This window comes from Thalia democratica, chromosome 2 (assembly GCF_965202585.1).
Source record: "Thalia democratica chromosome 2, ktThaDemo2.hap1.1, whole genome shotgun sequence".
In the NCBI taxonomy this organism is placed as follows: Eukaryota; Metazoa; Chordata; class Thaliacea; order Salpida; family Salpidae; genus Thalia; species Thalia democratica.
The window spans coordinates 4,070,648-4,097,013 of NC_139166.1; the positions used below are offsets into that span (position 1 = coordinate 4,070,648).

At 21.7% G+C, this 26,366-nt stretch overlaps 1 protein-coding gene across 2 annotated transcripts; it reads left to right on the forward strand.

The window, feature by feature from the left end:
- Positions 1-4,416: 4,416 nt before the first annotated feature.
- On the forward strand, positions 4,417-22,732 carry LOC145830215 (cytohesin-2-like). 2 transcript variants are annotated; one of them, XM_082938145.1, is made up of 15 exons: positions 4,417-4,477; positions 5,518-5,597; positions 6,215-6,285; positions 8,553-8,601; positions 10,824-10,942; positions 13,217-13,297; positions 16,184-16,296; positions 16,978-17,120; positions 17,500-17,605; positions 19,375-19,451; positions 20,137-20,208; positions 20,883-20,970; positions 21,479-21,548; positions 21,904-22,007; positions 22,471-22,732. In XM_082938145.1, exons 1-14 carry the CDS (start codon positions 4,462-4,464, stop codon positions 21,992-21,994), a joined length of 1,176 nt encoding a protein of 391 aa, XP_082794271.1. In that variant the 5' UTR covers positions 4,417-4,461; the 3' UTR covers positions 21,995-22,007; positions 22,471-22,732. The 2 variants fall into 2 exon arrangements, with proteins under 2 accessions (XP_082794271.1, XP_082794272.1); XM_082938146.1 differs by having other exon boundaries at positions 21,904-21,997.
- The last annotated feature ends 3,634 nt before the right edge of the window (positions 22,733-26,366 follow it).

The window sequence follows — 26,366 nt, forward strand, 5'->3', positions numbered from 1 at the left end:
TCTAGATTCAGAAACTTCTATAATTCGTTTTTTTCGAAAATCATGTCAACTCACAGAAAGTATAATAGTAGCCACAACAGTAATTTTCATTTCAATTGTAATAATTTTTTTGCAAAAGTATTTTATAAGTCTAAAGAAGACAATTATAAAACATTATTTTAAAGATTTAAACATTGTTAGAAAAAAAAATCACTTAACTTATATATTTATATATATATATATATATATATAATTTATTTTTTGGTCCAAGAACGTTTGTCATTTTGTTTTCTACTTAGATTAAAAAAACTATAAGTTTTAGGACTCGACGAAATTAAAAAACAAATGTTTTAAGTAAACAATCTATTTACTTATTTTTTGTGCTAAAAACTTATCTTCAGAACAACATTAAAAACTGTTGCAATTTTTAAAACCTTTTTATAATGAAACATATGTAAAATATTTTTTTACTTTAAATAATCTAATTAGTTTTTATTAAAATTCAAGTTTCTTTATAAGCATTATAAATATATACATTTAGTTTGCTGGCATAAAACTACTCAAAAAACATAATCTAAGACTTTCTAATAAGTTGTAATATACTTATTGCTAAAGTTTATGTATAGTGCAAGTTTTATAGTTTTTATTACTACAAGCTACTTTAAGTTTTAATCGAATCAAGATGTTTTAAAAATGTACCAGCTAACTTAAAATATTACTTAATAAAAATTAAATCTTTTACAAAGAAATCAACATATTAGTTATTTTCTCGTATTTTAGATACAAACATTTTTTAGTTTTTGAAAATCAGACTTATATATTTTGTCGATGAATAACACAACAACGTTTGTCATTATTCTTTATAATACGCATAGCAACGTACACTAACTTGTAGATTATGAATTATGTACAAATACAGCATTCATTGTAAAAAAATTGAAGCAGTTATGTCCAGTTTTTTTGATATGTGTTAAATTTACGTTTGATAATCTAACTACACTGTATTAGTTGAATACATACAACTTTAAACAAATTGAAAATACATGAAATAGTGAAAACAGCTTATGTTCGATAATAAAGAAACATATTATTGCACAATTATATTTTATTTTACAAAGTCTTTCAAAGTTGTACTAGTTCCATTTTTAAATGATAAATTTTAAATGAAATTTGAAAAATTTTGTTAGTAGTCAATTTAAAAACTAATTCTAAATTATGACGTATGAATAAACCAAATAAATACAAAATTTAGAGAATTAGCATGTAAAACTAAAGTAAAGGTAAATCTATGAATAAGTTGTTAATAATTTATATTATTTTTAATTTATTATTTTAATTTATTATTATTATTTATAATTAATATTAATACAGTGTTAATATAATGTTAATATAATTAATGTTATTTTATTTTTTTTTAATTTTATTTTAAAAAATAAAGTTGTCTTTGTGCAAAAGTATCTTTGTGCAGAACTGACTCTTCGTGCAATTTTGTCTTTGTGCAAATTTGACCCGTTCTCCTATTTATAATGTGTATTTTATTACTAAATGTTGAAGTTTTTACTTACTTTTAAAGAAAAATTTTACATTGTAAAAACAAAATGTTTAAATAAGGTAATGTATATAATTATTTTAGATTTTAAAATTTTTCAATTGTGTTAAGTTAAATTCGAAAATTTTTTTTTAGAAATCTATGTTTTTTTAAAAACAACTATAATTTTATCTTTTTATTTTTAGATTAAGCCTTATTACAATTAGTTTTACCACTGTAGCAACATCATAAACGTTTTTAAAGATTAAGGTAATTATTCTAGATTAAAAAATAATAGTCTTATATATAAACAAACTACAGAAAACCTAAACTAGAAATTTAATATTAAAAAACTTAGATTAAAAAAACCAAAACAAGCAAAAATTTCACTTAACTTATTAGGACATGCTCAGTTACAACCTGCACGCATAATTCCTGCACAACCTGCTTTTTTTTTACATTTTTGTTTACAAAATCTTATTATTATCTTAAAAATTATTTCGAAAAACTAACATGATTACATGACTTATACTAAATCCTGATCGTGATAAGGTACACAAAAGCTGTCTAATTAAACAATATTGTCTTTTTTTTTAATCTCAGCAGTTCCTATATAAAATAAATTTCTTTAATGTACTAAAATTACCGCTTGTTAAACATATGAGTCAACTTTTAATAATTTTATCTTACTTTAATAGCTCAGCTCAAACTTAGTTTTAAATAAAGTTTTATGCTAGGTAGTTTCCCTGCAGCACACAGATTTTATGTAAAGCTATTTTCACTTGTCAACAAGAAAGCTAACTAATTGTGTTCAAAGTTTAAATAATAAAATATTTTCTTAATCTGATAATGCAAATTAAAGAAGTCTTTTATAAATTGTTAATTAATATTAAAGTAGAACATTAAAAAACACTTAAACTCTAATTTTGAAAATGTAAATTATAAGACCGATAAATGAGTGGCCTAGTAGTGTAGGGGTCCTAATCACAGCTTTTAAAACCCACTGAGTTAAAAATTTCAAGATTAAGTAGTTGACACTTACATTAAAAAAATGTCAATGGTTATGTTTGTTTTACTTATAAATTAAAATTCAATGTTAATTCCTTTACTATTAAAAAATTAATTTAAAAAGCTAAAAGTTCTTTCAATTAAAAAATTTAAAATAAAAAATTCATTTCAATATATTTTTCTTAACTTTATAAAAACTACTTTGGAATTTTTTTTATTGTTTCTCAAAAAAAGTAAAAAAATTAGTTTTATTTAAATATTGTTTTTTTTTATAATGTTTTCTTCTATAAAGAAACTCTCAAATTTGATCACTTATACTATAAAGTTACTTTTAAAAGGTTTAACTTTGAAAACTACCTTACAACTTAAATACTAACTTACTTATACTTTCATTAAAGTATAAATAAATTCATTCTTTCTTACAAAAAAAATCTCACTTAAAATTTATATTAGCTTATGTTCTTAAATGAATATTTTAAAATTCAAATAAACTTTAGTTTAGAAAATAAAATATTTTTATAGTAATATAAATCAGTTTACTTACAAGTTTTATAACTTCTACAAACTACATACAATAAAATTTGAGATTAAATTTAGAGTTTCCACACATTCAGGATAACTAAGGATATATTCAAATTTGAAAATTATAGGATAAATCAGGATAGTTTTTTTAAACATTTACTGTTAGCTTTTACCATGAGATAGTATTGAAATATTTAGAATATTTTATTAAGTTTTAACAAATAGTCAGATTTGTTAGAAGTTTAATTATGGAAGAAAAAAGACATTGCTAATTTTATTAAAAATTTAAAACAACACTTCAAATCTTTCATTTTAATTTAATTAACTTACTTTAAATTATCAGTCCACTTGCAATATTTTAAACAATACTCTTCCTTAATTATTTATTAAGAAAAAAATTCTCAAGTTAACTTCTTTTTTTAGCTGTGTTATTTTTCTTTGATTTTTTTTTTGTCTTCAAATTGCTTTTAACATAATTACTACTTTCTACAAACTTTAAGTTTGAAAGAAAATTTTTAAACTGTTTCTCAAAAGTACTAGGAAATTTAAATTTTGATCAAATAGTCTTTTTCTTTGTTCGTGATTTTTTTAAGAAGCTTGTTGTTACTTTGAATCTATAAATAGTTTCAAGCAAATGATTGCTTAGTTAGTTACTAATGTTCAAAACAAGACTAACAATCAAGTAAAAGTGGTTTAGTCCTATGGCCTCAGTAAGTTGTACAAGGAAGTTAAAGTCTTCACAGGCAAATTGAAAAGGTTTAAAAAAAGAATTTATATCTTACAATATTTGAGTAATACTTTCCAAGCTTTCTCTGTCTATTTTTTTAGGTTCAAAAAATTTTTTAAGGGTGGCAAATTTGCCTGGAATTTGAAAATTTAGGCCAAAAATCTTGAATTTTAAGCATATAAGTAAAATGATAACATGAATAGATAAAAAAGAGTTATAATATGTTTGTATGCTATCGAGATGTTTATTTAATATTAAACATATTTAAATGGCAGTAAAGTGTATTTTCTTTAACTTTTACTGTTTTTTCTACAAGAAAGGGACAAAGAAAGCTTGTACTTAAAAAAAACTAGAGAAAACTCAAAAAATTTTGTATAAAACCACCCTAAGTTTTGTAGATAGGGTTTCAACTTAACTAGATATTCTTGAGTTGCAGATGAAGAGCAAAAAAAAAGAGTTATGTATTTTAAATAGTAGTTTTTTTGAGGGGACAATAGCCTTTTTAATTTCTTAAAAGGGGCAATTTAAAAAAATAATAATTGGGAAACCTTAGTATAAGTATCATGTTTGAAATGTAATAAATAAGTTACTGTAAATCATTTTAAAGATATTGAATATGTATAAAGAATATGTATAAAGTAAAACAACTTTCAGATTTGATTTCATAAAATAAAAAACTGATAAAATTTCAGAAACCATGATGTCATTTGAAGGTATATTTTTAATTGTTTTTTATATAAGTTATATTCTTCTTAGACAATTCCTTTATTTATTTATTTTTTTTTTTCTGCAAAATTATTTATAGGCTAATGAACATTTTACTGTTCTATTAAAGGTTGTTTTTTGTATAAGTTTTTTATTGTATAACAATTTTATAAATTTAATATGTTTCATTGGGTTCTTTTATTGTGTACGGCATTAAATTGACATGAATGATTAAACTCATTTTGTTTTGTTAATAGTTAGATCAATTTGAGTTTTTTTTGCTTAAATTGTTTATGAATAGTACCTAAAGTCCGATTATAAACTAGATAAGTTAATCTTTTTTTTTACTAACACTTTTTTTCATTAATGTTTACTACAAACCAAACGTTTTTATTTTGCTGTTTTAAAGTTTTAATAATTCTTAAGCTGCCATTAATGTTTTTAGTATTGTGATTCAAAAAAAAAACTACTTACAAATGTAACTTAATGTAACTGTTTTTACTAGACACTTTGACTAGTTTTGAATGTATACTTATTTCTTTTCGAACTTAATGTATTTGACTTACACAAAAATTTTTGCTAATTAATTGAAACTGCAGCTTGCCATTAGATAATTTCATTTCTAAAATATCAACCTGTATATATATTTTAATCTGAGATGCAAATATTTAAAATCAATAGCTAACATAATTTCTGTTTCAATAACTGTTTATAAAACTTATCACCTCAATTTGCTTTCTTTGTTGATATTGATTTATAAGTTTTTTTTTTCTCATAAAACTTGTTTTTGTATTTTTTTAATCATTTAATACAGCACTCAATAACCACTACTTCTTTATTTACATTTAAACTTAGTCAGCACAAAACATAACTTTAAAAAATATGTATAAATACCGAAGTGTATGGGTAACTATATATTTTTATATTAATATGACTTCAACCTACCATTACTTTTTATAAGCTTACACTAGCACTTTTAAGTTATAAACCAGGATTAAAACCAGATTTTTTTTGTAATTTTTATAACTTTTATTTTTATTATTTACAGATTCCGACTTAACAGAGTCTGACATTGAAGCTTTAAAAGAAATAGTACAAAGAAGAATAAAGCTATTAAAAGATGTAGAGGTTTATTGGTTTTTACTTAATTTTACAAGTTAAGCTGTATAATTACTTTTTCTGATTGTAAACTTAATACTTTTTACTTAAACTAAGCTTTTTAATTCTGAATACTGTCTTTACTGTAATAGTAATTTTATCAAATAGTTTGCCTACTTATTTTTAATACTTTTCAATATCTTTTTTTTTTTTGGTAACTTTGTGTTTTCACTTATTTGTTTTTTAATTTAGATTAAAACTAATATAGACATTACACCAGCTGTTTTTTTATATTTAAAAAACTTTAAATACTTTATGCAAGGTTATAATGTTGTTAATTTAGTATTAATTATATAGAACTTTTTTTTTCTGTATATACATTTTTATACAAATTTAAATTCATTAGTTTAATTTTGATAAAAAGAAAAACATTCTAGTTTTATTTTTTATTTGTTTCTTTTTAGTTTATTATTGTATTAGTAATAAAATTTAAAAGAAATCACATGGTAATTGCTGCATTTGTTGTTTGCAGAAATTTTAAAAATATGTAGAAGTACATCTGTACAAATATATATAAATTGAGCAATTATTTTTAGTTAAAACATATAACTATATAATATAAAAACAAAAAATACTATTTCACACAGAGAATAAAAGAAGAATTAAAACAAACAGAAGAAGATCTTGTTAACATGGAGAGGAGCAAAACTATTGAAAAGTTTGTTTTATTTTTATTATTATTAGTTTTTATTATAATTGGAAGTAAACCTATTTAAGTTTGTTTTTTAAGAATTGTTGTGTTTGGTTGTTAAAAATGAATTTAAAAAAAAGTTGAAATCATTATCTTGTTTATACTTTTTTTATGCTTTATTCAGAACCTAACAACTGCTCATTATTATTAACAACTTAGTGAGAGCTATTTTTTTTTTCAACTTAAAGCAATAGTACAATTTATATTGAGCAAGCTAATTATTACAATATTCTTATGTTCGTTAATGTCTACAGTGAAAAAAAAAATTAAAGTTTTATTTTGTATTATTGAACAGCTTGATTATTTAGTTTCTTAACAAGTTTTTATTTATTACCAGTTTCTGAATTATTATAAATATTTTTAAACGTCTTTACTAAAAATTAAAACATTATAAAAGTTTGTTTTTGTATGCATATTGTTTTAAATCTTATTTTTTGTATGTCACAGCTAATTTTTTTTTTTTGGATAAATCAAATAATTATTTGTGTAGATTATAAAAAACTGATCAACTTACAAATTGGAAAAAAACTAAGACTTAACTAAGTTTACATACTAGTATTAAATAGTTTCTTACTTTTTCATGTGTTTTTGAGTCTTTTTGTTTTTTTTTTTATTGATACTCGGTTTTAAACTCTAAATACTTTTTGTAGATAAGTTTTAATTTCAGTAAAATTTTAATTTTTGACTTGTTGCATTAACTTACATAACAAAAATAGTTCATGTTTTACCCAACTTTGCATTTTTGAATTAAAGTTTTTTCAAATGATCAACTCTAATTTTTTTTGTTTTCCATGCATGAACAAGTATCATATAAACAATATTGTTAAAGTTCCCTGTTTTGTTATTTGTTTGACATAGTCAGATTTTTCTATTAGGAAACTGCTCACACATAAAATAATAAATTAGCCGCATTTTTTTTAGAATAAGATGAAAATTTTTTAGCTTTTATATTAAATTTACATTATATATGTACTATAAAAGTATAACAATACAATCTTTTCAACTTCTTTTCTTAATAACTCATTTACTTTAAATTTACTTCTTAATGCATGCATTTTTTTTTATTCTTTGATTAATTATTAATTTATAAAACAACGTAGTTTAAGATAAAACTTCAAATTAAAATATTTAAATTTTTACTACTAATTAGTGTATAGTTTACAGTAAGTAAAAAAAAATAGAATAAAAAACTTTTTGTTTTAATCTCGATATTTTATTTTTGAAACCGTTTTGTTTTATAACTATTTATAAATAATTGCTTTTTTTTATTTATTGTTAGTTATATGTTATAGAAGCTAGAAATTTCAAGTAAAACTCAAAAGAAAACAATTGTGAATTACTCTTTCCAATCATATTTTCAAAATGACTACTTTTTATTTTTACTCTTTTATTTATTATGTTTTTATTATTTTAAGTAAAATTTTTCTCTGATACAAACTGTTTTAAAATCTCTGTCTATATGTTTTTATTAATAAAGTAAAGTGTTGTTCAAGGTTGCCACTTTACCTGGAAATTTGGAACTTTAAAAATTTTGAAAAAAAAAGACCTGGAATTTTGAACAAAAATAAATAAAAAACCTGGAATTTCAGCAATTTTCACATGCTCAGTAATAAAAAATTGATTTGACTCTAAAAATTTATCATATAATTAAAAAAATTTTGTCGCCATCAAAATTTTTTTTTATTAAAATCATATTTAAGGTAGCTTAACAGTATCTTTTCAATGTTTTTATACTATTTAACACAGTTTATAACCTTATACTTAACTTTAAACCAAAAATAGACCCAAAAATGTGTACTTTTAAAAAACCTGGAAGAAAATTGGAAAACTTGGAAAATTTTTGTAAAAACGAGTGGCAACCCTTGTTGTTTCTATTTTCGTCGTTAATTAACTTTTTTTTTAAGAACAGATTGTCTAACAAGTTTAAAATAGCTAAATGTAAATATTAAACTTATTCATTATAGTCATTCATTATTGTTATGCTGAGTTAGACAAATATGACTCATAAACAACAATTGATTTGTAGACATTGTAATTCAATTGTTCGTTAACTAATTTCCTCTATCTTGACTGTCAATCTAATACTAATTGTTATATACCTTTTAGATTTTTTTCTATACAATATAGTTTTTTTCAAACCATATTTACAGTTTTTTTACAAGAAATTTGTTTATATTTTAAACAAAATAGTTGTATCAAGTATTTTAATTTATCTATTTATATTTCAAAAACAGGGACCGATTACGACATGGAATAAAAAAGTTCAACAACAATCCGTCTTTAGTTAGTTTGTTATAAAAAAAAATCAAAAATAAACTTACTTTGTTTCAAGTTATATTTAAATTATTTGAAGTTTTTATCCATATTTATGTTGATTTTAAAAAATAATTTTTCTAATTTTTAAGTTCTGTTTATTCAGATTTTAATTTTTTTCGGGTTGCGGCTATTTAACCAACGTGTTTTGTTTTTCAAACTAAAATTTTTAGTTCATATTTGTTTTACCAATATTTGTAGGTTTCTAGTTTTAACAGCTTAAAGTTTTAAGCACACAAGCAAAGGTAGTTTTTGATTTAAGCTCTGTGATAGTAGTCCTTGACATACTTCAAAGTTAAGCTTTATAACTTGTTTTTCCTTAATAAAGTTACTTGATATTTTTCCTGTGTAAAGTTATGCATATTAATTTGTATTTTATAAGATAGATTTAATAAAACTATACTTTTACACATTGAACAGCCAATCGAATAAGCTTAAATTTATCAGTACATTAATAAAGGTTATTTTCCGTTTAAATCTTTATTAAGATTTGAAGTTGGCTAATAAATTTCAAAGTTAAGCTTTTTAATTTGTTTTTAATAAGATTACTTAATAACTACGTGGAAGTTTTCTTAAGCAGCTTTATAAATTAGTGGTGCCTTTAAGGCATACAAAATTGTTTTGTGCAAAAAAATGCTACTGTGGCACATGTTTGTAACAAAACTTATCAAAAGTTTGAAAATATTTTTTTAATGCTTTAACTTCAAATAAAATTAGTTATTTGGTATTAAAGAATTGAGTCTTTAAACATAAATTATACAAATATTTTTGTCAAATCTGCTGTTACTGTAATAAATTTTTGTATTAAAAAAGAAGTATATAAACTGCAATGAATATAAAAACTTCAATAAATCTTTACTAGAAAGTTCAGTTGATTAGTTTTTATTTTAAACTTTTTAATTAACTGGTTTCTTTCAGTTACTTGAATTTTCATGAAAACAAAACTTTTTTATAAAAATATTGCTATGTTTTGTTTTTTCATTGTACAATTTGCAACTTATATTTAATCTTGTCAAACGGATTGATTTAAAATGCGGATTCTAAATAAATGTCCTGAGGGAATTTAGTGCAAAACAAATGTTTGTTCGTTATTTTGAATATGCTTCTTAATATAAAAATTTATTTGCATTTTTTCATTGTTATTAATATAAAAATTTATTATTTTAAATATGCTTCGTAATATAGCAAATTATTTTCTTAACAAAATTGTTTTGTTAGCTGTTTTTAATAATGTTTAAAAATAAGTTTTTCAAAGTTTTAATACTTTTTTAAAGTAAATTTTTCAATATGTGTTTTTATGTTAATTAAAAATAAACTTTTAGAATACTTTTTTTTTATTGTTTTACTGTGTAACAAACAGTTTATATTTAGTTTTATTTTATTGCCGCTAATTTTACTAGTATTGCTATAAAAATTAGTTAGATATCTTCTTTCTATAAAATTCACTTTATTATTATTATTAATTAGATATAAACATTAAAATTGGTATTAGTTAATATTATTTACAACATATAAACATACTGGGTTATTAATTTTTTGTTCATTTATTATTTTTCTTGTACATTTTTATTCATTCTTATTTGTTTTAGTTATTCATTGCCTTTATAGTATTGATGAGAAAGCTGGTAATAAAATTATAGAAAATAAAACTAGATTTTAAAAGTAAAAACGTATGATTTTGAAGATTAAGAACATTTGAAGGGATGTATATTATTTGTTTTTCAACTTTAATAACTTAAATATCTTTTCATAAACTTAGAACAGCCAAGTTTTATTTAAATTTGAACAGTTTTCTTTATGTAAGACAGTTTTTATACTTGATGTAAAATTTTTAAAGTATAATGTATAAACTACAGTATGTTAATTATTATCGTCATTTTGTTAAATTGCGTAAAACAGTTTTATGGTTAATAAATAGCTAAACAGTTTAAAAAAGTCTAATTTATTACAAGTAAACTTATTCAAAAAAATTAACTTAACTTAAAATATCTGTATAATTTGTTATGAAAGTTACAAATTTTTCTCTAAATTTTTACAGTAAAATATCTGTAAACTTAGTTTAAAATAGTAAAAGTAGTAAAAGTTGTTTTTACAAATAAACTTTTTGTCAGGCTTGTGTTTTTCTTTTCATTACAGAAACACTTGTAAGCGTTTGAATTATAAAAACACTGATATAGTTTTCATTTAAACAGGGCGTAGAAATATTAATCAATGTCGGAATAATAAAGAACACTGAGAGATCTGTTGCTAAATTTTTATATTCAACTCCGACTTTGAGCAAAACTTCGATCGGCATTTACCTCGGGGAAGGGTAAGTTTAATTATTTGTTTTTATTAATTTTTAATTTTTATTGTATTTAATTATGTTGTTAAAGCTTATATCGATGAACTAGTAATGTCAGTTCCATTTTTATATCTTAAAACTTTATTTAAAGCATATTAGTAAATTTTTGGTTTGTTTGATGTTTACTTATATTGTTACAGTATTTTTATAAACATTTAAATATTTTATAGAGAAATAATCAATTATTTATAATAGTTAAAATGTTTTATTACTGATTATTTAACTTTATATTTTCAATCGTAAAATTTACCAATTTTTTATTTTCTTTTATTACTATGTTGTTAGACTATTTTTTGATAGTTAAAATATTTTTTTATGTTTCTCAATTGTTCCTCAATTTAAAATTCTCATTTTTCAGTAATTAGAATTTTCTCCTTTTATAGAGATTTTTTTAAGTTTCTTTTTTTCACTTTCATATTCTTATAAATTTGATCTATATGATTGTTTTAATTTTTTAATCTAAACTATTTTTGAGATGTGGCCTTTTAAAAATTGTTATAAAAGTTTGAATAATCATGTAACCATTAAAACTTGTATAAAAAGTGTATTGTCTATCTTGTTTCATTATTATTGGTTTCACAATCATAAGTTTAGTTTTTGCAACCAAAAACATTTTTACAAATTTACTACAAATTTTAATTGTTTACTCAAATAATATTTGCTTTAGGCGGCCTAAAACTTAATTTAATTTTTTGTTTGTTTAAATGTAGTATTAAATAACTGTTTTACTATTTTAAATCGTTTCTGTTTTTATTAGGTTTTTTCTTAAAGTAGTTTCTGAATTTTTGAAAATTTACGAAGTTTTTTACAGAAGAGTATTTTTTCCTTACGACTTACAATGTTTATATTTTATAATAAAATTAATTATACTCTGATATGTTTATCTGCATAAAATTCATTGTTAACTAGTATGACCTGGGAAAAAATACAATTAAAACAAGTTTAAAGTAGAATATTTTATATAACCTGATAAATTGAACTTATTTTATAAAAATATTTTAACTGTTTAACCATCTATGTATTGTATTAACTATTAAGTTTTTGTTTTTACTTAATGCAACTGTTCCAAAATAGTTTAATATTTTTCGTCAGTAGACTTTCTATCACTTTCCTAAGCTGTTTATAGTTAATTCTAAACCATATTTTAAAATTTTGATACTGTTAAATCAAACTTAAATATCAAATAATAATTTTTTCTTTGCATACTTAGTTTTCCTGACTTATAAGTGTTAAATATGTCTGCTATATATCATTTCTTCTTTTTATAGATTTTGTTATCAGAAACTTTAATTATCCGTTTTAAAAACTGAATGTTTGAACTATTTAATATTAAAGTTGTAACTAGTTTTCAAACAACAGTTTTAAGTAAATACTTGAAATAGAAATTAGTTTCATTATTTCATAATTGATTTTTTCATTAAAAATTTCATATAAATATAACAAAAACTGTTTAGTAAACATAAACGTTTAAATTTTTTTTTTAGTTTAAGAAAATAAAAGTCTTAACTTTGTTCATCTATTTTTATGATATGACTAAGAAATATAAGGAAATACTTAAACTTTCAACTTAAACACAAGTATTTTTATATTTTAGTTTGAGTTTCACCATTTTTAAACATATTTTATAAATATCTGTTTTCAAATCAACTTTGAACAAACTTTTTTAAAGTTTTTTGAAAATAAACTACTTCATTACTTTTGTTGTTTCAAGTATGCACTCAAAATACTTTAATCAAAAAGCTGTTTATTTAGAACAAATGTTTTAAAGCTCTAACATAATTTTAAAATTATTATATATAGTTATCAGGTCTTTCATACTTTATTTATACGTAGCTTGGTCGCTATTTATACATGTTTATGTGCTTAGACAATTTCTGATTGAAAAGTAAAAGTTTAATGTTTTTTAATTCCTAAGTGATCACTTTACAATTATAATATATCACTTTAAAATTGTATTATCATAAAAGTTACTTCAATGTATTTTAAGCTTAACTCTATTTTATGTTTACAAACAGTTTTTTAACAAACCTTAAAACCAAAAAACAAATAGTAAATGTAACAAAATTTCAATCAATATTTAATATTCCTTTAGAAAATATTTTAGCAAAAAAGTGTTATATGAATTCTGTCAATTTCATGATTTTAATTATCATTATTTCTACCGAAAATATTTCTTAAAAGAAGTATTGTATAAGTTTTGTCAATTACACGATTTTACCAAAATGTTTATTTTTTTTACAGAAAGGATTTCAACAAAGAAGTCTTATATGAGTTCTGTCAACTACACGATTTTACAGGCCAAAATCTTGATGTTGCTCTTAGGTAAATTTGTATTTAAACTCTCATATACTTTTATGAGATATTTTATTTAATAGTGTTAGTTTATCAACTTAACATTACGTATACTTAAGTTTTTGTTGTTAAATTTGTTTTAATCATTATTGAAATTTGACCAATCAAACAAACTATAATAGATGTGTTTTTAAATTTAACTTTAGGAAAAAACTAATAATTTTTTTTTTGTATATTAACCAACACAATAAAAAATATTTTCAGTAAATTTCCCAGTTTATAGGTTAAATTTTTTTATTGTTAGTAACAAAAGATACATAACAAACTCAAAGTAAATATAGTTAAGATTTGATAATAAATTTTAAAACTTAGTTATGTGTATTTATCGTAAAATTTTATTTTAACAAAAACGATGAAATTTTATTTCGTTATTAAACTGAAGTTTTAACTATTTGTGTGTTTATTAGAAAGTTAAGTTTCGTTGCAAAATTTTTAGTTTTCTTTACAATAACCTTTTATTTAACAAAAAAAAATAGTCACGATAAACTTTATTGACTCCCTTATAACGGAAATTATGTTTATAGATTTACAAACAAAATTTTATTTGTCAAAATAAACAGTGTTAAAAGTTAAAAGTTTTTCAGATTTTTATTAATATGCTCATTTAATTTTAATTTAAAAGCAATTAAATTTGTTTAATTACTTACACTTTTTGATGATATTATGAAATTATTTATTTACTTAAGTTATCAAAATATAGTTAGTTATCTAATTAGTAAAAATAACTTTATTGCATTTACATTAACTTAAAACTTATATATTTGATATCTAAAACAGTATATTAAAGTAGTATCAAACATGTCTGTAAGAAAGCTTTGAGGTATACAATGTATATTTCACATCCCTAAACGTTTCTAATACAAACACCACTTTAAAGAAATAAATATTCGACCTTACAAAAATAAATAAAACTGTTTATTTTTACTGCTTTAACATTTTTTTTTTAAGTTTTTAATAGATTTATTCTTCAAGTTATTAAAACAAGTTGTAAATATCTCAAACGTAATTTTTGTGAAATTGATTATTTTGAAGTGTCTGTTTTATGTTAAGTTATTACTTTTGGTATCTATTGACATAGTTATAATATTTGTGGTATAAAAAGAATGTTAAGTATCATAGTTTATAGTATGAATTATGTAAGTACTCTGATATTTTCTCAATTTAATTACTACACTTAAAATATGTTACTATATATAGTTGGTTACAGGTTTTAAAGTTTTCTATGGCTTTTTTATGAAAATTTCAGTAATTTAAATTTTTTAAGCATACAATACATTACGATAATTAAGCAATATATGTTTAAAAATAAACTTTTTTTTGTTATCGTATTGCTTTATAAAAAACTTTAAGTTTTAATTTAAAATCATTTCAAACCAAAACATTTTATTTCAATGATACATTTTAGTGACAAAAGTAAAAAGTTTAGTCTAGACTTAAGTCAATTTTTTACCAACTAATCAACCTACCAATTAAGTTATACTTAAATCAGGGTTGCCACAAAACATGGAATCCTGGAACTTGACAATTTAGGCTAAAAAACCTGGAATTTCAAACATTTTTTACATTTTAAGTAGTAAAATTTTGATTTGACACCAAAAATCTATCGTATAAATAAAAAATTTGCCATCATCAATTTTTTTTTTAAAACACATTTAAAGTAGCTTTAGAGTATCTTTTCAATAATTTTGTACTACATAACAAAGTTTTTAACCTTAAGCTTAACTTTAAACTAAAAATTGATACAAAAACGTGTACTTTCAAAAACCTGGAAGAAATTTCTAAAAAACCAATAGCAACCCTATTAAATACATCTTTTGATATTAATAAAAAAGTGTTTTCTTACTCGAAGAGCTTCATAAATTGACCTTATAAACTTGAAAACAAAATTACATTCACAAAATATTTTGCCATTCTTTGTTTTTACAGCTTTTTTTCTCTTTATTTGAACCTTAACCCGTAGTAATAAAATTAAAACTATAGTTGTTGAAATTTTTATAAGAAATTTGTTTCAACAAAAAATTATTTACTCCTGTAAACTTTAAATCGTTAAAATATTCTTTTTTAGCAAGTGTAGAGTTTTCATAATTTAAATAAAAACTAAATCAGAAAATTACAAAAAAGTTTGTATTTATTACTAATTTTTATTCGCAAAAAAAATTAACCAAGGATTAAGATTAAAAAAAATTATGAAGTTTAAATTGTTTTCGAGATTGATTTTTATAAATAGGTTAATTTGTTTTACATGAATATTTTGACTACAATTATTTTTAGAACGAAAAATTGCAAAAATTTTTGATTTTACTGTTACCAATAATCTTTATAACAATTATTTTTATTTTAATAACTACAATTTTATAATAAGTTTCTGGGTTTTTTACTAACGAATAGTCTTATTTTTCAACATAAATAGTTATAATAATAACATTAAATTACTAAAAATATTTTACTATATACAACAAATCGCATCTTTTTTTTATTTAATGTTGATATGTTAACTATTGCAACAGTTTTTCTACCAGTTCTTACTAAGTTTCCGTAAACCCTACTTCATGTAGTTTTTAAATTAGATGTTTAAAAAACTAACCATAAGTAGTGTCTATATTACTATAACTAGCAATTATAGTTATAATGACTAGTCGTAAAATATTGTACATGTTACTATTACTAACAATCTTTTTTAATATTTAAATAATTTTCACAAAAATTTTTAATAAGTTTCTTTTTTTAATTAATTTAAAAATGTATCATAGTAATTATATTTATTTAGATTTATTTTCAAAGTATTTTCACAAAGTTTTGTACATATTACTATCACTAGCTATTTTTGTAATCATTAAAATTTAATTATTTTTACAGGAAATTCTTGATAAGCTTCCGTCTACCAGGAGAAGCTCAAAAAATTGATCGAATGATGGAAACTTTTGCGACGAGATATTGCAAGTGTAACCCAAAAGTTTTTATTAACCAAGGTAATTAAATTAACCATTAAAATATTTGCTATAAGATATTGCAAATGTAATCCTAAAGTTTTTACTAACCAAGGTAATTAATTAGTTTTGAAACTATTTTCAAATCGATTTGTAAATGTAATCCTAAAGTTTTTGTAAATCAAGGTAGTTAATTTTTAATTATTTAAACATTTGCAACTAGATATTTCAAATGTAACCCAAAAGTTTTTATTAATCAAGGAAATTAAATAGTTAAAAAATATTTGCAATAAGTTTTTATTAACCAAGGTAATTAAAATGATTATTTAAATATTTCCAAAAAGATAATGCAAATGAAGTTCAAAAGTTTTTCGAATTCGATGTAATTAATAAAACATTTGCTACAAGATATTGCTAATCTAATCCAAAACCAAGTTTATAACAATTTATTTATAACCAAGTTAAATTACATGATCAATTACTTAAAAAGTTTTCAACTATTTTTTTTATCTTTTTCTCTGGACACATGTTTATATAAATTACAAAAAAAAAAAAACTTAATAACCTGTATCAGATACATGTTTTTATTTACTTATTATAATGAACAATTACTTTTTTTAATAAAAACTAAAAAAAAAATCAGATACAAGTTTTATCTTATCACTTGCCATTATAATAATGAACAATTAATATTTAAATAAAAAATAAAAATATTCATTTTAGACACGTGTTTTATACTATCATTCGCAATTATAATGATGAATACATCTCTACACAATCCGAGCGTTAAAAACAAACCGAATGTTAATCAGTTCATATCTATGAATCGAGATTTACCTGAAGAACTACCCAGAGAACTACTCGTGGTTAGTTTGAATAATAACTTTTTTCTTTTGAAATAACCACCGTATGAAATTATTATAAAAGAGATTGTTATAAACTAAACAAAAATTAAATAACTTTTTCTAATTTTACATATTTTTAAATGAATGTTTAGCTCAGTTTAATGTTTAATAAAAGGGTTAGTTCTAAGTAATCACAAAACTTTTTATTTGTAATATATGTAATTGTTTCTACTTTCTCAGTATATCATCAGTTAACCGTTTATCAACTTTTTCAGAGTTTATTAAAGAGTTATAAATGCAAAGCAAGTTTTAAACTGGTTACCAGCAGTTGACAGACTTTTTTATTTAATGTTTATAAAATAATTTCTTGGTTACTTAATACTATTATTTATGTTTTCAGAGTCTATTCGAAGGGATCCGACTGGAACCACTGAAAATACCTGAAGAAGATGATGAACAAAATAAATTCTTCAACCCTGAATTTGAAGGGTGGTTATTAAAACAGGGTTGGTATATTTGTAATTATTTTTTAATTATAACAAAGAAACTTTTTTTTAAACCCTGAATTTGAAGGATTGTTACTTAAGCAGGTTAATACTATATTTATTCAAACTAATAATTTTATGTTTGTTAATATTTATAAATTATAATGATGATCAAAATAGGTTTTAGAAGCTTAAGTTTTAAAGGGTGGTTACTTAAAGGCAAAATTAATAACTTTGTATAAAATATTTGATTGAAACAAGGTAATGAATTATAACGTTTTCAAGAGATATCGGTCATTAAATAAAATAGCTCATACTATACAATCAAAATAACTCAGGCTAGTTTGAGTTTTTTGGTTTTTTATTTCAAATCAAACTGTTTTGGTTTTTTTTTTTGTACAATGCTAGTTTTCTTGTTTCAATTTTAAGTCATGTTCTAATCATTGTAAAATTTTAAGTATTCTCTAGTCTTTTTTTCTACTTTTTCATAACTTTCTTTCAATTCTTTCTTGTACTCCAGCAAATTTTTGGTCACCCAGGCTTTGCTGATTCAGAAAGTACAAAACTTGAACATATGTAAACAATAAAAACAAAAATATGATTTATAAGCGTGGTAACCCAAATATTTTCTACTATTATACTGTAACAAACGCACTGAACTGACAGTACAGAACTTTCAATACAGGAACAAATGACAAAGTATTCTAAAAAGTTTTATAAATAAAAAGTATATGTTAAAAAAAGTATTTTGTTAGATGTCAAAAGTTTTTCATTAAAGCATTTAAAACTTACAGCAGTAATCTATTTTAGATATTATACATTAAAACCTTTAAATTAAAATTAATGCTAAAATTTGTATGCTTACTAAAAAAAGGTCGTTAAAGCTAATTCTTAACAAAAACTATGAATTCTATTCTATACTATGACTTCTAAGTTGAGCTAGAAAGTTTAAAATTAAAACTTACAACAGTAACTGTATAGGGAAAATTTTTAATGTAGTACTTGTTACGTTTTAACGACTGCAAAAATGTATTTTATTAACCAAATGTAAAACTAAAGTTTGTGTTGTTGACTTTTTTGGTGTTTTTTTTAGTAATATGTTGTGACTGTTTAGTTTTGATTTTTATAGTTGTGTAGAGTTAATATATAAATTTCTACCTCTACATTTTGTAAGACTATTAAAACTATCATCAAAAAAATCGAAACACATTCATCATTTCTTAAATTGATCACTCCATTTTGAAAATCTTAATAAAATAATGAACTTATTTTTATTTTATTGACTAGTTTATTAAGTCAGAAACAGAGAATACTATAACAATAGACCCAAAAGTTAAAGTAACAATACTCTTTTATCTTCTTTTGGCTTATCTCAACAGACACAGACTTTGTTTTTTATTTTTGCTTTTAAAAACATTATTTGTTTACAGAAAAAAGTTTTTCATCAAAATTCTGAAAATATCCAATATGTTTAACACTTATTAATGTAGTTAAAAAATGCTGAAAAATAAGTATTAATAATTTCAGGCCTTATCGTTTCTTATATTATTTCAAACTCTAGTTTATTGTTTGATGAAATCTTATTTAATGGGATTAATATAAATTTCTACTTTTAAGCATACTTTATTTGTCTATAATTGTCAAATAGATAAACTACTAATAAAATTGATTTATACTTCTTTCTTTAATTTTTTTCTTTTTTTGTACTAAGTTAGTTATACAAATTTGAATAAGCTATTAGAGTTATTTAAGTGCAATCATTGTGTTTTATAAAAGAATAAAATTTCAAGGTGGAAGATATAAAACTTGGAAGAAAAGATGGTTCGTCCTAACAAGAAATTGCCTTTATTATTTTGAATATCCTTCAGTTAGTTTTAATTTGTATAAACATATTCGTACAATTTTTTATTAAATTTTATTTTAACATTATCATAACAAAGGAATATTTTTGTTCGTTCATATAAGTTTGTATTTTTCCTTGTAATAATGGTTGTTAAATATTTTTACGGTTCAACTATGATAATAAGATTTTTTTTTAATTTTAGCTAAGGCCGAAGAGGGATCTCCTTGTTTTTTAAAATTTTAACTTGTAGAGTTATATATTAGCTACCAAAAACTTTTTACAGCTTTACGAATTTTAAAATAATTTTAGAGATATATAAAACTAATGTTTGGAAATTAACAGGTTACTTATGGAAGGGTAAATTTGACTTTTTTACCAAAAGTGTTTAGTTTTTTAACCTTCTTCTTCAAATTTTTATAACTTATTTGGACTAGTTTTGAAAGAGTTTTTAAATAGTTTTTTTTTTGAATATTTTGACAAATAATCTTCCTAGTGTTCTTAATTCTTAAGCGTATTTTTCTTTGAATACCTAAGAAACGTTCCTCAATGTACTTTTTCAAAAATTATAAGTTTTTTAACAACCTATTAAACTAAATTACTTAATGATACGAATTTAACAGTTTATGCAGTAAATTTACTCTAAGCTAACAGATTTAAATATGTATAGTTTTTTAAACATACAGTAATATTAATCAAACTATTTATAAAGGATAAGGAACCAAAAGGTATTATTCCTCTTCAAAATTTAGATGTCAGGGAAATTGTAGATTTCAAAAAGATGGTTTGTTTATAAATAACTTATTAAATGTACTAAACAAATTAATAAACTGCTAAGTTAGAATAAATTGATACAAAATTTCACCAGTAGCTTTATGCTAAAACTGTCAATTTTCAAAAAGTATAGTTTTTAAGAAAAACATTATTATACTTAATAAACTATAAATTTGGTTTTATATTTAAAATGCATTTATAATATCGGCATACTTAATTATATGTATTATATTCACTTGTACTTTAAGAAAAATCTAACAAGTCGTTTTTTTTTTTGAAAAAAGATGCTTTGAACTAAGCAGTACATAACTAGCTTCTTGAAAATTGTAAAAACGTAATGTCAAGTTTTGATTTTTATAAAAAAATGTTGATAATATACTTACACATTATTTTAGTTGACTTTTGCTTTAAAAACTGTAAGAATTCAGTGAACTTTTATTTGTAAACATTAATTTTTTAAAAGTTCCTGTTAAATAAATCGTTATTAAATTTTAAAACGGTTTTTAATAGTTTTCTACTTGTAGTACCTCAAATAAATTTGCTATAAATAAAGTTGATGTTTTTGACTTTTAACTTGTTTTGTTTCAAGTAATTGTTGTTTCTTTATGTCTGTTTTAAACTAAGTTTAGGCATAATATTTAAGTATGCCTTAATGCAACTATTTATTAATTTTCATTTTCACAGAACTGTTTCGAGATTTACATTCCTGACTCAGATTACAAATATCAAACAATTAAAGCCGCTAAAACTACTGGTGGAAAATTACATGAAGGTTTTAATATAATTATAACTATAGCATGAAATATTTATTTTAATACAAAGTATGTAAATGTACATTTTTTAAGTAAACGTTTAACTTATTTTGTCTGCATTTTTGCTTTTACGTTTAGTTAGTTTAGAATTTTTGTTATACTATTTTAATGTTCACCTTAGTAGTTTTAATATTGAAAGTAAACTTTGATAAGGTATGTTTTTTAAATTTACTTTAAAGTAGAGGTAAATACTTACAACCATTGTTACCTTACAAATTTTAGTAAAAAATTCCTACATATAAAACAAGTACTATAAGTTGCTCTAAGCAAAGGGCCATTATGGCAACTTTGCATAAACTTTAAATAGTTAATTTTTACTTCTGTTTACTTAAATATTATTTATTTTTCAATTTGTTAATAGCTACATGTATATAGTCATTTATTTTTTTAGGTAGCCATTGAATATATTAAATGCAATTAAATTTTAGGAAATCACTTTACATAAGTAATTTTATTTTAAATTTTTAGGTAACCACTCCACTTACATTATGTCAGCACCTTCTTTAAAAGAAAGAAATGATTGGATGCAAATTATTAGGTAATAAATAAAATATTTAGCACAAATAGTTTGGTAATTAACAAAGTACTTTTTATTTATAAAGATGAATCTCATAGTCTAATTATCATTTGTTTTTTCATTATAGGATTGTTACATTTATTCATACCAGAAGTATGCTTTTTAAATTTTGACTCCGTAGAACTGTTCAAATTTTATGAGCAAGAAATAAATAATAGCAAAAATAAAATAAAGTATTTTTATTATAGATGTATTTTTCAACAGAAAATGCGCAAACGTTGATCCATATTATGAAGTAATGCAACAAATTAAAAATTTTGAATAAAATAACAACAACAAACATTATTTAGTCTTATACAATTATTTTTTTCAACAGAAAATGCGCAAACGTTGATCCATACTATGAAGTAATGCAAGCTCGAAAGAGAAATGCCTCAGTTAAAAGTCAATCTGAAACAAAAGCATGATTTGTTAGTTTTTGTGAGTTATGTTTTTTTAAGTTTCATACACAGCCAATTTTATTAATTTAAAGTTAAAATAGTTCACTTTTGATAATTTGAAACTATTTTATGAATCAACAAAATGCATTTGTAATTTTTGATCTAAAATATCTTGATAGTTTCTAAAATAATAATTTTTAATGTTTTAGTATAAAGTTATTTGATTTTTCACTATTGTTTAGTGGAAATGATTTTAAATTTAGATAATTTTTTTTAATAAAAACTTTTGACATCTAAGGTTTTGCAGATGTTTGTTAAACAATTATGATTTTTTTACAATTAAAACTCTTATTGTATTTTATTTTCTCTTTAAAATTGTTTTTTTAATTTGAAGTAATTTTGTTTTTGCTTTTTAAGCTAAGTCTACTTATTTTTAGCTAAGTTTACAAGAAAGTTAAAAACAGCAAACTATTTTTCGAAAAACATTTGAATTTATTATACAGAAGAAATTTACGATAAAAGATGATTAAATCAACGGTACAAAGAATTTTATTTGTTTATATTTTTTTCTTAGTAAAAGTGTGATTTTAACTTCAATTTTTATTTAAACTAGTACTTTTAATTTTTAAAGAAATCGTTCAATTTCATATACTTAAAAACTTGAATTTCTACTGTGTTTTATAAACCTGACATTCTGATAAAAAATACATCAAGTAAAATACTACAAGATTTTATTTCAAATAAACCTCTTAAAATTTTTGTAAAGTTAAATCTGATTTAAATAACACTTTTTTTTGTTTTCTATTAGTAATTATTAGTAAAGTTGTTTAGTTTTAGTAGTTTATTTAAATACTGATTTTATTTTATTCGTTTAAATTAATGTTGTACATCACAATTGTTTTATATATTAAGTGCTATTATGTAAGCTCTATTATAAATATTAATGTTTTTTTTTCTGCCATAAAAAATCTTGTTTGTTAATTTTTGAGATTGAAACACAGGCCATCAACATTAGTTTTTCATTAATATGCCATCAAATTATACTTTTTAATCATTTAAAGTTTTAGAACAAATTTAGTTTGGATTTTTTTTTTATGTTTTTGTATTATAAACGCTTTATTTTTTGATGATGTGTTGTTTTTGTTTCTTGATTTGATAGTGTTTTTCAAATTAATAATAATATATTAACTGTTTTAAAATTAAGCTTGAATTTAAATTGTTTAAACTTTTATTACTTAATTATTAATTGCTCGAAGAAAAATTAAATGTTTAAATAAAAATAAATCTATTAAATTTGTTTAAAAGTTTACAGTCTGTCATTCATTCATGAAATAAACTTAAAAGTAGAATTAGTTGAATAAAACTATAAAAACTCAAAATTGAAATATAATAAAAATAAAAATACTTTTGGTAAAATTATAATTTTAGTTTAAGTTTTTGTGAATAACCAATGTTAATGGTATCAACAAAAAAAACAATTTAGTATATTTTATACATTCATTTAATAAAAAAGACTTGTTTAATAGTTCTGAGTAAGTAATAATTATATTTTATGTAGGATAGAAAACAATTCAATAATAATAGTAAGTTTCCTAGAGATTAAGACCTAATTAAAACAGACTACTTAGAATTTTAAAGCTATTTTTAAAATGTTTTCACAACTCTTAAAATAATTATCTTTCAAAATATATCTCGTATCAAACCTTATGTTAACAATTTATAAAAAGATAAACGAAATTGTCAAATATTAACGAACTTTAGTATGGGCAACTTAATTAAATTTATGAAGTTCTGATGTCAAAGTAATACAAGTTTAACAACTTTTAAGAAAAATAGTTTTAATTAATTAAGCTTCAAGTATAGCTTTTTAATATTTTGTGTTATATAGTGATGTTCAGTACAAAAGTTCTCTATATTTAAACTTTAAGCATTATTTTTTTTTTTTCGATTTTTTTTAAGTTAAAATTTAGTTTTTTAAAAGTTTGATTCTTCTTATCAATTCAATATGTTCTTTAAAAAAAAGTTCTCATTAAGTTATTTATGAGACAATAGTTAATGATATAGTTTAATATGATATTTCGAAAACATTTCTCGATATTATGACATCTTTAAAGATAGTTTTATACAAAACAGTTTTCAGTTTGTATCTTTAGTGTTGGCTTTAAAAGAGTTTTGCATGTAGAAACTTTATTTTGTTATGCTAAAAAATTCTAATTTCTATTTAACAAAGCAGTGGAATCTAAAAATTGTTGAATAATAAGCTCTAGCTTGTTTTAGTTTTGAGATTTTAAACATGTTTTAAAACGTGGTTTAAGTTTGTTTTTGCTACATAAAAATTTAGTTTAAAAAACAAAGCAACTCGTATCATTATTTCCAAAGCCTGTTTTTCAGAAGCTTGTTCTAATTTTGTTTTAAGTATTAAAAATCAATATGTGTACTAGCATATCGTAATATATTTATCTTATTACTAAGATATAGTAAGTATACTTTAAAAACAATCTAAGAGCTCAAAGCTAAACGACAGCCGTAACATTTTTAAAAATTTTCGGTTGTTTTGTAACGAAATGAAACAAAACTTTCTAAGTAAGATTTCTTTTATTATATTTTCAATTTAACCTTAATAAAATAAAACTATATAGTTTATTAAACGCCAAAAAAACGCTCAAAATAATTGGCCCAAGGACCTAGTGCACGAAGAACCTTTCGGTTATCGTGTCTACTAGAATAAATTTATAGCAGAATCTAATAGTTCATAAATTTTTAACAGTAATTTGCATAAAACTTTGTTCGCCGTGGTACAAATTTGTAGTTTTAGTGAGTATATTTTAATACTTTATAAATCTAATTTCGTTGGTGTTATTATATCATAGTTATTTTTCTAAGTAGTAGTAGAGGTTTTTACAAGTTTGAAATATCTATTTAAAGAAAACAGCTAAACTAAAGTTTGAGTAAAAACTTAAAACAAAAATTTGCTGGTAATCTTTTAGTGATATAGTGTGTACTAATTTGAAAACTTAATTAACTTTATTGAAGATTTTTTGTTACAAAAGTTTTAGTTGTTTATGCTTTAATTTTTTTATTCATGTAGCAAAAAACTATAATTAAGTTAAAGTTTAAACAGTTGTAAAAAAAATTAACTTATCTCATTTTAAAAAAAAATATTTAATTTACTTTTGCTTGAGTTTAAGTTTTTTGACAACTAAGCTCTGCTGAAATTGTACAAACTTTAAGAACATCTGAGATATTAAGCTCATTAAACAAAACTATACTTAATTCAATAAAAGTGCTAAGCTTAGAAACTAATTTTATTTAGTACCAAGCATATGTTTACAAAAAAAAAATATTCCTCATAAAACTTAAAGCTTATCTTTTCAACTATTTACCAAAAAAGCTAGTCTACTTTTTATACCTAAGATGTTTTTAAATAAAACTAATTAGAGCTTGCTTAGATTTGTTTTTATTCTAAAGTAAATAAGAAATTACAAGTATTTTTATGTCTCAACTAGTGTATATAGATTTAAAGTTAAAGGTTTTAATACTGTAATGTGATTTCCTACTTTATATATTTCTAAAACTTTTTCATTTATTTCAAAAGTGTTCTTTTTTATAACAATGTTTGTAGTGATCAACTAAACTTTAATTTTCAATATACGAAAACAAAGTTTTTTCTGCACAAGTAACATACATGGGAACGGGTCGAATATGCACGATGACACTTTTACACGAAGGGTCTTTTTTGCACGAGAATTAAAAAAATTAAAAAAAATTATAAAAAAAAACAATAAAAAAATAAACGAAGTTACCAACCGAGGGTAAGGGTTAAGGATAACAGTGATAGTAAAAATGATGATAAAAAAGTAAGTGATAAAAATTAGTATTAAAGAAAAAATAACAAAAATAAATAAATAAAAAGAAAGTAGTTACAAAAAAAGGTTATCAACTGAGGGTAAGGGTTAGGGGTAACATTGAAAGTAAAAATAAAAACCAAGTAATAACTAATAAAAATTACTAACAAAAATAAAAAAACAAAATAAATAGCAATAAGATTAATAAAAAAAAGAGTTACCGACCGATGGTAAGGGTTAGGTTAACAGTGGTTGTAAAAATAAAATAAATCATAAATTTAAATAAACAATTAAAAAATTAAACTTGTGCAAAAGTGTCTTCGTTCAAAGGTGACCCTTTTTTTAAAAGTGTCTTTGTGCAAAATTGACCCTTCGTGCATATTTGGCTCCTATCCATTATACACATTCCTTTTTTATAATTACATACAAACATTTAAGTACGTTAAAGAAAATTACTTTAGTTTGTTTCATTTTAAGTCTACCTATTGGTAATCATAATAAACTAGTAATTTTGTTATTTATCTTTGAAAACTTTTCGAATAAAGTTTTTTTTT

What these genes read in the sequence shown, in the direction of transcription:
- LOC145830215 (XM_082938145.1), top strand. An exon ending in AATCTTGATGTTGCTCTTAG is followed by an intron (nt 13,298 to 16,183) that starts GTAAATTTGTAT and finishes TTATTTTTACAG; the next exon opens with GAAATTCTTGATAAGCTTCC. An exon ending in TTGTAGATTTCAAAAAGATG is followed by an intron (nt 20,209 to 20,882) that starts GTTTGTTTATAA and finishes TCATTTTCACAG; the next exon opens with AACTGTTTCGAGATTTACAT.